The sequence below is a fragment of the Ochotona curzoniae genome, unplaced genomic scaffold (genome assembly GCF_017591425.1).
Source record: "Ochotona curzoniae isolate NIBS_2020 unplaced genomic scaffold, NIBS_Ocur_1.0 contig_2210, whole genome shotgun sequence".
NCBI lineage: Eukaryota > Metazoa > Chordata > Mammalia > Lagomorpha > Ochotonidae > Ochotona > Ochotona curzoniae.
The window spans coordinates 8,046,063-8,059,605 of NW_024465369.1; the positions used below are offsets into that span (position 1 = coordinate 8,046,063).

General features: G+C 36.5%; 1 protein-coding gene across 1 annotated transcript in view; it reads right to left on the reverse strand.

The window, feature by feature from the left end:
* LRP1B (LDL receptor related protein 1B) overlaps positions 1-13,543 on the reverse strand; it is a 1,301,643-nt gene that overhangs the window by 708,002 nt on the left and 580,098 nt on the right. Inside the window, exons 7-9 of the mRNA XM_040971988.1 lie at positions 11,356-11,578; positions 8,017-8,188; positions 4,961-5,104 (exon numbers count right to left, since the gene is read on the reverse strand). Of these exons, the coding sequence (XP_040827922.1) occupies positions 4,961-5,104; positions 8,017-8,188; positions 11,356-11,578 (539 nt within the window). The remainder of the gene's footprint in view (positions 1-4,960; positions 5,105-8,016; positions 8,189-11,355; positions 11,579-13,543) is intronic.

Consider the following 13,543-nt stretch of genomic DNA (forward strand, 5'->3'; position numbering starts at 1 on the left):
GTTTAATTAACTGGCACAATTAGCGTTTTCTAAATTCAATACTAAAAATTAAACTCTAAAATATGCCAAATGTATCTTGATGCAAGAAGGCCAGCTAATTGCATTACTTTAATTAAAACAGAAATTACTTCTGCAAATGGTTTATATTTAGTTAATTATTCTTTTGTCTGTATCTGTAAAATAAAAGCATGACAGATCATTGGATAAGTTGCAACTTGTAAAATGGACATTTATTAAAACATCCAGCACATTTAATCGTATAATTCATTACAATCAAACACTCTCTGGAGATACTAACTATAGCATTCATTTTATATGACAACACTAAAACCTTAAGAACATTTGCCAATGGTTTTGCATTGGAAGATTGTATAGGCCAACAGAAAGAACCCTCCAGTATCATTAACTTGCATGTGAATACATCAATGATACCCAAACAGGGGACTGGTTTTAGGAAATGAAATCTAATGCTATTTATAGCATCTCACTTTCTTCACCTGGTAATTAAAATGCTGGGAACTGACGCTGTTCCTCAGTAATTCTGATGTACAATTCAGGTCTTATCAATAACAATACAAATGTATAAACAAAATCCCTGTCCAAAAATGGTCACCCGAGTTAAAAGCATTAGATCCAAGGTAACATTCTCTACAGGGTAAATTAACTGCTTCAGACACCTGTAAGGAAAGATACACAAGGCTCTCCAGTTACTAGGGAACCCTACGCTTAGTTTATGCCATGTAATTTCATTCTGTCTGTTTTAGAACATGTATTTATTCATCTGAAAATCAGTTACAGAGAGGGAGGAACAGAAAGAGAGATTCTCCATTCACTGTGATTGCCCAGACAGTCACAATGGGCAGGTCTGGGCCAGGCTGCAGCTGGGAGACATGAGCTTTATCTGGGTCTGCCACATGTGTGAAAGAGGCCCAAACCCTGGGGCTGTCTTCCACTGCTTTTTCGAAGCCATAAGCAGGAACTGGATCAGAAGAGAAGCAGCCATGGATCAAACTAGGACCTGTAGAGAATTGTAACACTACAGGAAGTGGCTTGACTTGCTGAGCCACAACAGCAGCACCTAGGCTATGCAATTTTAAAGAAAATATATTCAATGGTAGCAAAACTGAATATAAAAGTCTGTTATGTTTGTATAACCGCATGGGTTAAGATTCCTAGTGATATAAATTCAGAAAAAAAAAAACAGAAAAAGTAATTACTCATAATATCTCCAATACAAATTATATTATCATTTTATATATTTTTTCTTTTTTTCTTTTCACTTAGCGTTATTGAATACTGGATATACAAAAGGATATTTGTAATATACTTTAAAACAAATTGCAGGCATATGACACACATGTTAAGAAATTTTCAATGTGCTGGATGGAAGAAATGTGTGTGACCAAAAAAAATCCCTTACATTTTTAAAGAATACAAAATCCTGGTTATTATATTTATTATATATTTTCAAATTTCAAGTATATACACTATATGCCCTAATAGCACAGCCATTAAATTTACATGAATAGAATATACAAATGTTATAAAAATGTTTCTTACTGTATTATTTTGAAAATTATTTATTTTCAATTTATGGCAAAATAAAAGGCAGAGAAAAGTAGACAATGAAATCTTCAATTTGCTGGTTCACTGCCCCAATGCCCACATGGACAGGGTTGAACCAGTCAAAAATCAGTTACCAGAACTCAATCAAGCTCTCCCAGGTGGATGGAAACTATGTAAGCCCTCATCTGTTGTGTCCCACATAAGCAGCAAGTTGAGTCGGAAATGGAAGATCAGGACTGGAATTAGGTGCTCCAAGATAGGAAACAGCATCTTACTCACTGTCTTACATGACCATTTCTCACATGATATTCCTGATATTTACCTCCATAGGTTGTAGTCACAGGTTATTTTAATGGCTATGGAATACACATTTACATGCTACTTTCAAATTTAATTACTTTACCAGTTGTTTTAATATATGCCTAATTACATCAAAAGACATTTAATTTTATATTCTACATCCAATATTTGATATTAACATGAAGAATATTTTCTATACTGGTTCTATATTTTAAGTCTTAAACTGTTGGATCTGACAATTTTGCAAACATTTCTTCTATTTACTTTATATTTTCATCATTGCAATAGCATTAGTTAAGCATTTATTTTAATCTAACATCTCATATACATTTTTAGATGTAATTATAGGATAAAGTATATGAGCATCCCTCTCTGCTTTTTCAGTTTTGATAATGCCTACAATTTCAAGGGTATTTGACTATAAATCAATATTCTATATGTTTAATAATACTTAATTCAAAAATTACAAAAATTTCTTAGTATTTCATATTAGCAATACATGGACATATATCTTACTTTTTATTTTTTTCCAAAAACTGGTATCTTTCACATGCATGTGAAAATTAAACCACACTTTATGATTAAAGTAATTTTAAAATCCTTCAGAATCATTCTTTTGAAAGTCAACATAATGTCCTCCAGACTGTAGGCAATACAACATAATCACTTATCTGTCGTTGGCTATCTAGATTGTCGTCAAACTTCTGTTACTATAAGCACATTTACAATTAATATTTGTAATCAAAAGGAGGATAAACTTGGGCTGGTATCTATCCTAGGATTGTGACGTTGGATGGGATTCCTGCACTCTGGAATTGGATATCTGGCTGATACCTGACCCCAGTGCCCAGCTCATTCAGACCAGCAGCATGTAATGGCTTACTTAGTTGAGTCAAGGAACTGTCACTCATGTGCGAAATCTGGACTAAGATTCCCAGACCCCAGTGTTGGTCCTACTCAGCTTCAGCCACATGAATACTTGGGAAGTGAGCCAGTACTTGGGATCTCCCTCAAGTAAAATAAAGTAGTCCAACCTTTGCTCTCATGGGAGATTGGCACCGCAGTCTACAGCCTAAGCTGCTACACCACAATGTCAGCTCCTCTCCATTTCACCAATAGGGAACTATCACATGTGACACAATTCTGTAGCTAATCAACATGGAAGGTTACTGATCCCTGTATTTCAACCAAAATAGAATGTGTTTTTGAAATGAACATTTTTTTTTTTTTTACTCCTAATGCTTGAGCTTCTGACTAATAGATGTTGCCATTCCAGGCCTCACTCTGAAAACCTAGAGGTTGCCATTCCAGGCTTTTGAACAGTTTTATAAAACCTCTCTGTATTAAACCCACTTGTTTAATTGTTGCAATCGTTCCTATATAGTATAAACAAACCTTGAGTGATAGACTGTATTGGGGTGATTCAATCACATGTGATTCTTCCATTTTTTTTCAATTATGCATATATACATGTATACATGTATATAATTATACTTTGCATGGCATGTCATCTCTTCATAAATGGAAACTAGATCAGCTAAAAATCCTATTCGTACAACCATCCCCCACCTTGCAACACTCACAAAAAATACATGTTCTCCTATCCTAAGCCTTCAGACTCATCCCCATCACTTATCCAGAACATTTCACATACAACAGACTTGCTACCTTGGTCTACTTAGCTCAGACACAGAAATAGAAATACTATTGAAAAAAAATATATAAGGTCAGCCCTAACATGCCAATTCTTGAAGACAGCAGAGCTTCTGAGGTTTTGACTTGAAACTCTTAAAGTGGTTATGAATTATAACAATTTAGATTTCACATTCTAGCAAAGTTAGTTGTCTCAGGGCATCATTCTCAGCAATGAGAGGAACAGATGGCAGGAGGGTGACTATGCAGGGATCCCTGGCTTAACTGAAAGCTGCTATTGTGAACAAGCTGGAGACAAAGGAGGCAAAGGCAGTTGTCATAACCTTCAGTAATGGCTTTTGGTGACATTTAGAGACTAGCCATCTCCATATGGATAGCATTTCTATCAGCATCTGAGTATGTAGATAGATCCCAAGTCATTTTTTAAATTGTTGTGCCATATGCTGAGATCCAGACGTTATCTTATAAATTATTATCATCTAAGATAAATTATCATGGAGCATTTCAAAAATAAAAGTTTATATGATGGGTTAAAAACTTTCCAAAGTGAAATAGTTTAAGGAGTATTTTATTTGCACAACTTTCGTTACACGGAAACATTAAAATATTAGATAATTTCCACTTTCCATTGTTGCTGGAAAAGCAGATGCCTTACTATTGGAGTATTTCTGCTGGGCCAGAAATGACATCTGATGATAGGAATGGCATCTCAGTTTAGATAACAGAAAATCTTTGTGACTGTTAGTTCCAACTCATTGTCAAAACATTATTCTTTGGAGATTAAGAAAGCCATCTTCGAAAAATCCTCCCTGAGGTAAGAATTCTGGTGCAGAAGGCTAGGTGTATGTCCCATATTGGAGTGCCCATTTTGAGTCACAGCTAACCTGCACTTCTTTAGATACCTCATGCTGATGTGTCTGGGAGGCAGACAATGCTAGCCCAAGCATTTAGGTTCTTGCCAACCACATGGGAGACCTGGATGGAGTTCTTGGCTTTGTGTCAGTCCAGTTCCATTTGTTGTGGGCATTTACAGAGTCACCAGGAGATGTAAGATCCCTCTCGTTTTTTCTGTCCCTTACCCTGTCTCTGTCACTCTGCCTTTCAATTATATGCGTGTGTATACATATGTTCATGTATATATGTATATATATATGAACAAATTTTCCCTAATGTAAAATTTCTTATAACTTGTAAGTTTAGTGATTCTATAATTGAATTAGTTTTCCATTTGCATCATCACAAAGGGAAATTAAATACAGAATTTAGATACAGAAATTGAACACAGATTTCAGGAAAAATAACCAGCTCTTTTACTTAGTATTTTCAGACAAACTTCACCAGAACAAGGTTCATATTATTACTGATGCTGTTGCTGCTAATTAATAGCAAAGCTTCTGTTCTGAATGGTCGCTGCTGGCAAATGTTTAATTTAACAACTTACTTTTACATGACCTGCCATCACTTCCCAAGTTGAAGCCCGTCCTGCAGCGACATGTCCGTGTTTTGTAACTGCTGCTGAGCAGACAGGTGTGTGAACATCCCCCCGGCATTCCATATGGATCCACTTCACATGCATGGCTTCTGACTACAACAAACAAAAACAAAGGCAGACTTGAAATTCTCCAAAGACAAGATAATTATGTGCATCGGTATGTCAGAAAAACTTACAGTATAAGAACAGAGAATCTTGGCAGAATTATGTACACCCAAACACTAAGTTTCATATTCCAGTGAATAAGAAATAGTTTAAATTCTCTATGAAAAAGAGAAACTGGCCAAAATTTTCCTAGGGACATATTTAAAAATTCTGAATAATAAAATCAGCTGTATTAACTTAAACTGTTTACATATAAGCAAAGTAACACTAACATGCTTTTTGCTACATGTTTCATATATCAATATCCTAAAATTTATAAATATATAGTATATATATGTATGTGTATATATATACATATATGTATATATAGGTTATGTATATAGACAAAGAAATAATTTCTTTTGAGCCTATTTATGATATGGGCACCTGAACTAAAAGAAATGTGATTTAGTGAACGCTGAGAAGCATAAAGGCAAATAATTTTGAAAACGTTTAGAAAAGTGCCATTTTAAGAACTCCATTAGCTGTGTGTGTGACATGGGTATGATTTGCATGTGACTTTTAAGGGTCCAAAGGTGGAAGCTAAGCGTACACGGTACAAATTGAGGAAGAGAAGGGTTTTCACGTGTGTCGGTGTTAGAAAAGAGAAAATAGCAAAAAGTAGCATATGCAGACAATGACGGAGAGATAGGTCAGAGTGAAAGGCAATAGCAGGACTAGGTAAGAAATGTCAGTTAAGTTACTATTGTAATTACATTGCTTTTACATAATCACTTCACTGAGATTATGATTAACATTGCAGCAATTTCCATGCAATCATAAAGCTGCTGTGCTGTTAAAAGTTATGTCTTGGTCTTTGTATCCCTCATTCTCTAGGTGAAAAGATGACTGAAATGGAGTTTTACCTGTTTTTCTCTGAAAAGGTTGCTGTCTTTTCAGTTCTAAGCTCTCCCCACGTGTGCTAGATCACCTGTCGCTCATTTAATCAGCAGCTCTTTTTCACTTTCAACGTGGTCTTTGTTCTCTTCAGTCCATCTGTCCCACCAATTAATGGGTCATTATAGGCCATCATTTCTAAATGCTAGGAAATTTTGTTTGTTGTTTTTATGTAAGTTTTCACAGTAATCCAACTAGCTACCCTCCTCTGGGCTTCTACTTATCTCTATACTCTTCAACATTCCCTAAGATCGTTGTCCACTACACCTTTCCTCCCTTCTCCCTGGCTCGCAAATCAATTCATTTCTGCAATCCAAGGACTTAGTCTCCTTTTTCTTATTCATTCTTCTCCGCACACAAAGGTTTCCTTGATTATCCTTGAACAATCAAGGCACATTTTTCCTTGTATTCTCTGGACTTGTACTTACTCATTACCATCCTCCAACGCTCCCCTCTCCCTCAAAAGCATTATGCTTTATCCAGTCTCCATGTCTCTCATCTTCAAATACTTCAAATGTTGTTCATCGTCATCTTTTCAATGATATTGCCCTGACTACTAAATATAAAATCACAAATTCCCCACACTCCTTATCCTCCATATCTATGAGATTTGTTTATAGCTCTTACTGCTTTCTAATGTAACAGATAATTCACGTAGGTATTTTTATTCACATAGGTGTTTTTATGTCTTCTCCATTAGGATGCAAACTTCATAAAAGCAAAAATATTTTGATACTTATTGACTGCGCTAGTCCCAAAATACAAAGCATGGTTCCTGGCACAGAGTAGATGATCCATGAATAACTGGTAAATGAATACATCCCCATTTCAAATCCTAAAAAGGCTATTTCCAGAATTCATATTTTCAATTTTGCTGTGAATATGTGTGACAATGTGTTGTCACAATTTTGTGTATATTAATGTTTAATTCAAGATTTGTTTTGATCTAAAGCAGATTTATAAAAAAGAGGATAGAAGCTGTGTAATGGACAATGTCTTATCTAGTAGCATGCTATTTAACTTAATAGCATTGTAAATTTCTAGTCATCTTCCTATTGCTGATTTTGCATTGTGGTTTTTCATTTAGCAAGATGTACAGTTACTGAAACGGAGACTAACATATCCAGACGTGCGGGTACAATGCAGTATGCATTTCTACTTCCAGACTAAAGATGGACTCCCAATGAAACTGTTTACTGTATCTTGACAATAGGATGATGGACTCTGCCATTGTCCATGATCACAATAATGGACATATGACTATTCATGAAGAATTATACTTTAGTAATGATATAGGGGAATTTGGTGGTGAGGAGAATTAGGAGGGGATAAGGGAAATCCTAGGAGCCTATGGAACTGTAGCATAAAATGATGATGATGATAATAATAGTAGTAGTAGTAGTAATAAAAGATTTTTAAAAATAAATGAGTCTATATTTGACTGAACTTACATTGTGATGATGAATAACATCATTAACATGGTACACACTGAATGTTTTTTGTTTTTGAAAAACAATGAAGATTCTATATTCAAAACTATTATTTAGTTACCATGTTAAAGAGAAATTAAATCAGAGTTCAAAGACTATAATGCTTGACTAACATTACAATAACCTAATATGAAATCTGCCTCTGAAAATAGTATCAAAATAGAGATAATAAACCCACAGCCTCTATAATCTTTGTTTCCTTTCTATACACACAGCACAATTGAAAACCCCTTCCTGAGTCTAAATCTGGCCATCATTTCCATTCTATGGTTGTACAAACGATTCACTAGGAACTGAACAATTTGTCATTTGTGAAGGCAGTGCCATTCCATTTTATCAAACAGGCATACACATTTTTGCTGTCAACAGAGGGAATTTATGACTCAACCAGTTTACCACCACAGAAAAAGCACAAGGACTCTATTTCCATTCAATCTGCCAGCATGGGGCTTATAGAGAAGCGCTGGAACTTACCTGTTGGTTGTGTTCTTTTTTGATAGATTCGAATTCCTCTGGCACTTTCTATTTTAATTAATGAATGATTATCAGTGCCATTAAATCGGTTTATCTTTATGATATTGAAGTTATCAGAAGTGATTGCATACAAATAGTCTTCAAACACAGTTATACCACAAAGATGTCTGACCTAGAAGCATGATAAAAAATAACTATAAATTTTAATTGTTCAGCTTTCAGTTTGAAAAAAATGATAGTTGTTCTCTAATGTAGAAACTGCCCATTAATGGGAGATTCACAAGAATATTGTCATTTATTTTCATTAAAGTCATTCAAAATTCACCATTAGTTTTTCTTTTGATCTAATGAACATAACATTGTAGTCTAATGCAGGGATTCATTCTGAATGCAGGGAGGGCATTTTATGTATGTTTCAGTCAAAAAAAAATAAGTTCATGAGTCATTTTGCATAGATAGGTGAACCAAGCTTTCAAAAATATTCAGCAATGTGTTGTGGCATAGTTGCATTTAGTCTGAAGCAGTTTGGGGGATATATGTTCTCAGGGTCATAGATACCGAAAAGCTCTGCTTATGAAAAGTCTAATGATGTAGTAACTGAAAACTTGCTTTACCAGATTCAAAAATAACACTGATTGAATGATGCCTAATTCAGCATAAGAAATAATGAATCCAGCACATTTTTGCAGTAATTATAAATAAGATGTCAACATTTTATTAGGTATTACCCTACTTCTAATGGTTATTCCCAACAGTAAATGCAATGGTTTGCTTTAGGAATGGCAATGTTCACTGCTAGCCATATAAGTAATTAATAGCACAGCTTTCCCAGAAAAAATGAAATCACATGCGAGAGAGTTACCTGTACACCACATTTACAGCAGATCAATTCACAATAGCAGAGATATGGAAACAACCCAGATGTCCATCAATAGATGACTGGGTAAAGAATGTGGTATATAAACGCTTTGGAATACTACTAAGACATAAAAAAATAATAAAATTCTATCTTCTGCAAAAAAATGGATTTAACTGAATGGAATCAGCAATTGCCAAAAGATAAAAACCATAGGTTTTTCCCTATCATTGTTAACTAATACACAAAATTTGAACAATGTAATCCCTATGATCAAGATTTGCATCTTGAGGTCTGTTTGTTGCTTACAGACTGTGTTTATGTTCTTGAGTTAATAATACATGGTTATCTACTTGCTATTTATTGAATTCTTCACCCAGTGTAGTGTTAAGCCTGTGATTGTGAAGTGAAAGGAAAGTACGTCGCAGTTCTATAGCAATTGAAAAAAAAAGAGGAAAGAGAAAGGAAAGTGGAAAGAGATGGGAAGGGACGGGATGGGACGGACGGTACAGGAAAGGGAAAAAGGGAAAAAGGGAAAAAAGGAAAGGAGAGGAGAGGAGAAGAAAGGGGAGGGGAGGGAAGAAAAGAAAAATCTTTGGTTGTGGAACATAGATATGAGGGAGAGTGTGGTAGGAAGCATTACTATGCTTCTAAATCTGCCTTGTGAAATTTGTTCATTTTATGTATATAAGTTTTCTTTAAAAGTTTAAATTTCCTGCTTAGCAAAGGTATTGGGATTGTGAAGAGCAAGTCATCTGAAATCTAGGAAAACATGCAAAAGATAGAAGGGAAAAGATGAATGCGCTGGTTTTCTGACACAAAGGCACCAGCTAAACACGTTGCCTTTGGGCACTTCTTCTTTCGAACTTAATTTAAAATGGTTCTGGTCAGGGGTATAGTGGAGCCGTCATTTGATCTGCTCTAGAGATTTTGATGCAAAAACATTTTTCATTTCTTTTAGGCATTGTATTTTGCCAAAGGAGATATATATATATATACATATATATATAGATGTTTAGTTAAAAGTAAAGATGCACTGATTATAAAAATCCTTACAGAAAAATTACTAAAATTAGGGATTTTAATCAGAAAATCTTGCCAATTCTGTAATTGAAACAAAAATAATTCTTAACAGTATATATGATTCATAGTTGATTGTTATATAAGATGCAGCTGAACTGTGACTTGTTTTATGTGTTCTTTTGGGAAAGCGCATCTCTTTTGTTCACATGTAGGAGAGAAACGAAAGTCAGGAAATAAATAGCATAGGGAATATTTGCATGTGAAAGGCCAAATGGTCTTCTTCTATGAGCTGCTAATTCACACTATTTCCTGTGAGTGCTGATGTGCGTACTTTGAATACGGCCATGCGTATACTTACTAACGTCATTTGCCATAATTCTGATGTCATACAATGTTCAAAAATAAAATGCTAGCCTTAAAATAATATTAAAAACTTCTTGAAGTACTCGTGGGGAAAATACTTCAAATTGCTGGTAATCCTTTCAAAGCTTAGTTTTCAATTACAAATACATAATAAGAAAACCCAATATAAATAGTGTAGTGATTATGTCCTCTAACAGACACCACAGTGTCTAGGAAACAAATCAATAATTTTAAGACAGTTTAAGGAAACAAAGAAATACTGAACTTGATTTTAAAACTGCCAATATTTCTATAAAAACCTTTACAAAATAATTTATTTGGTTATGTATAAGCATTTCATTTTAAAAGCTAACTGGAAAGAAAAAAAAATGGGCCTATAAGGTATGATTACAGAATACCGTGTATTGCATCACACATATTCTAAAGGTTATAATCCCTTATAAATTTAGATTGACTAGTGAAATGAAACCGAATCTGAAAAAAAAAAAGACTGGATTGATAACTAAAGCTTATTTCTCCTTGCAAAACTCAGTGTTTACTAAGCATTTGCAAAACCTTAGAATTCAGCAACAAAAAAAGTTAACACAAGTGGGAAGAATTTTTATGTCAATGACGTAGAAATTCTCATGTTAGGAGATACCTACATGTAGCAAAAGGCAAAATTTGTCTCAATGTTTTAAACACAATGAAACTTTGCTGACTATGCATTTCCTGTTGTTGGGCAAAACATATCCAAGAACTCATGGGATACATGATAGCTCATTATGAATGAACTTTAGTTCATTCTTTAGTGTACAGGTCAAAATATTGTCCCCATCCAATGCTCCTTGTAACTGCTCATGTAGCATTTCTGTCTTGCTTGCTTCTGTTTCCTTTGTTTTTAATAGAGAACAAAGAGAAAAGGGATTTTGCAATGTTATAGGTATCTCACCACATCACCATGAAAAAGTTCCCTCATATCAGAAGTACACTGTAATGTATGTGACCCATCACAGCTTAATTTCATAAAATATTCAACATTGCACATTTTCATCTCCTTCATGTTATGCAATTCATTTTATTGCCTTCACAGCATTTTCTAGTAAAACTGTACTTACTTGTCTGCCTTGAATGATAGTGTGTCTATTTTTTCCTTGGTAGTCCACTACTCCCACGTAGTCCAAGTAAAGATCTACCCAATAAACCAGTTTGTTGACTAAATCTAGTGCCAATGCAGCTGGTTGTTCTGTCTTTGAATCAATTATCCTTGTTCGGTTCATCCCATCCATGTCACATCTCTCCACTTTGGCGATGTTCCCATAGTCAGTAAAGAAAAGTTTTCTGTTGAAAGAAAACTAAATGTTAAAGTAGAAGGGAGAAAAAGCACATTTGATGGAGCCATCTGTAAAAAACAGAACTTTTCCTTCTAATTTATTTCAGTGGTTACATCTGTTAGCTACCCATAACCATTTCCATATAATATCACTCATAAACAGAGAAATCTGCTAATGAATATTGCAGGGCATAAGGGAGCAGGTTAACCAACAACTGTAAAATTTCCTAGAAACAAATGGTTGTGGTGGGTTTATTTCTGCATTAGGAGCAATGTGTCTTTAAGCTTCTCAGAGCTGATGCACAGCCCAAATCAGCTTCATCCCAGAATCAACTTCAGAAGGGAGCCAAGTCACCATGCCGGGGCACATAGGCTTGCAGACTTCATCACCAACCTGCTTTTTCAAATTGCTTGCTAATGTTTTCCTTCTATTAAAGCTATTATGTAGAGCTCAATGATGCTATGAGTGCTAGAGAACAGCAAACCTGGAGTGGAATTAAACAGATGGAAAAGCAAATGTGCTATTTGTAACAACGGAAATAAAGCATACATAATACCTCCCTTCAAACCTGTTCCAAATATTCCCAAATAACAAAAATTCATAAAGAAAATGAAGGCCATTTTTGCTAATTTCTATTATCATATTTTGATGAACAATTTTGAAAAAGTTGACCTCTGGTTCCCATGCTTGCCAGTACGTACAGCAGACTTGCCCAGTCTATCCCATATCCCATTCAACTCTTATCATGTCAGTGGACATTGAAGACTAGTGCAATATAACCCGCCCTACTTTCCATCCCACACATCTACTGGCAGGTGCCATTCTGTCTAGCCACCCTTGCCCCAGTTCTAGTTTTCATGCTGTCCAGTAGGAGGGCTAGCCCAAGTGGGAGGGGTCCACTTTTTCCTACTTGTCCACTCCCACTCCCAGATCATGCTCTTGTCAGGTGGTTCTGCGGTTTAACTTGACAGAATTAGACACCAGTGCCAGGCTCTGCCTGCTGATGCTGTGGCAATGCCAAACCAACCCTCACATTCTGATTTATGCTTGCACCAGTAGGAACAGTCAGCCCAGCCTGATTTTCCCTTAATCTAACTCAAATGAGGGCCACAGGTATTGTAGCCCTGCCTGGTCTGGTTTGGTCTGCCCCCATCCCAACTCACGCTCTCCAGTGGGAGAGGAGGTCCAGGAGGGCAGCCTTCCCCATCCCCCTACCCACTTTTCTCTCTCGACCACTGGTTCTCACATGTGCTGGTTGGGTGCTGTGGCCCAGTATGGCATGGCCCCCCTCACCTTGGCATTTGCCAGTGGGTGCCATTGCCTGGTCCAGCCCACCCCCAGTTTCAGCTCCCACTGCTGGGGGTTACAGCAGAGCCCAGCCCAACTGGCACCCTGTTGTAACTGTAACATGTACTGGTATGTGCTGCATCCAAACCTGGCATGACCCACATTCAAATAGGCAAACTTGACTCCCAAAGCCTAGGACTTACTCGCCATGTGGCAGCAGTGACCATGGCCTGAGTCCTAAGCATTGTGTCTGGCCTGGCTCAGGCCACCACCACACTGGAGCTGCATGGGGCTCCTTTCGTGCCAGCCTCATGGCCAAACACTTCCCTTGCTCTTCCTGCTGCAAGATGGAGGTGGCAGGGTGGAGCCAGTGGTCTAATCCCATTCCTGAGATTCCCTCATGGTGTACTTATCCTGAGGGAAGAAATCTCTCCGTTCTGGGAACACCTAGGACTCGCTCACCACATGGCAGCAGTGCATACTGGCAAGCATGGGAACCAGGGTAGGGGGCAGACCTGTTGGGGATTATTGAGAGCCACCCCAACTAAGCTGAAGCTCCCATTGGTTTGTGAGAGGGCCAAGTGTGTGCTGTGCAGAATAAAATTTGACTGCAACACCCATTGGTTTGTGTGGAACACAGGTCTGGTAACAGAAATGAACCAGCAAATGCAAGCACACACAAAAA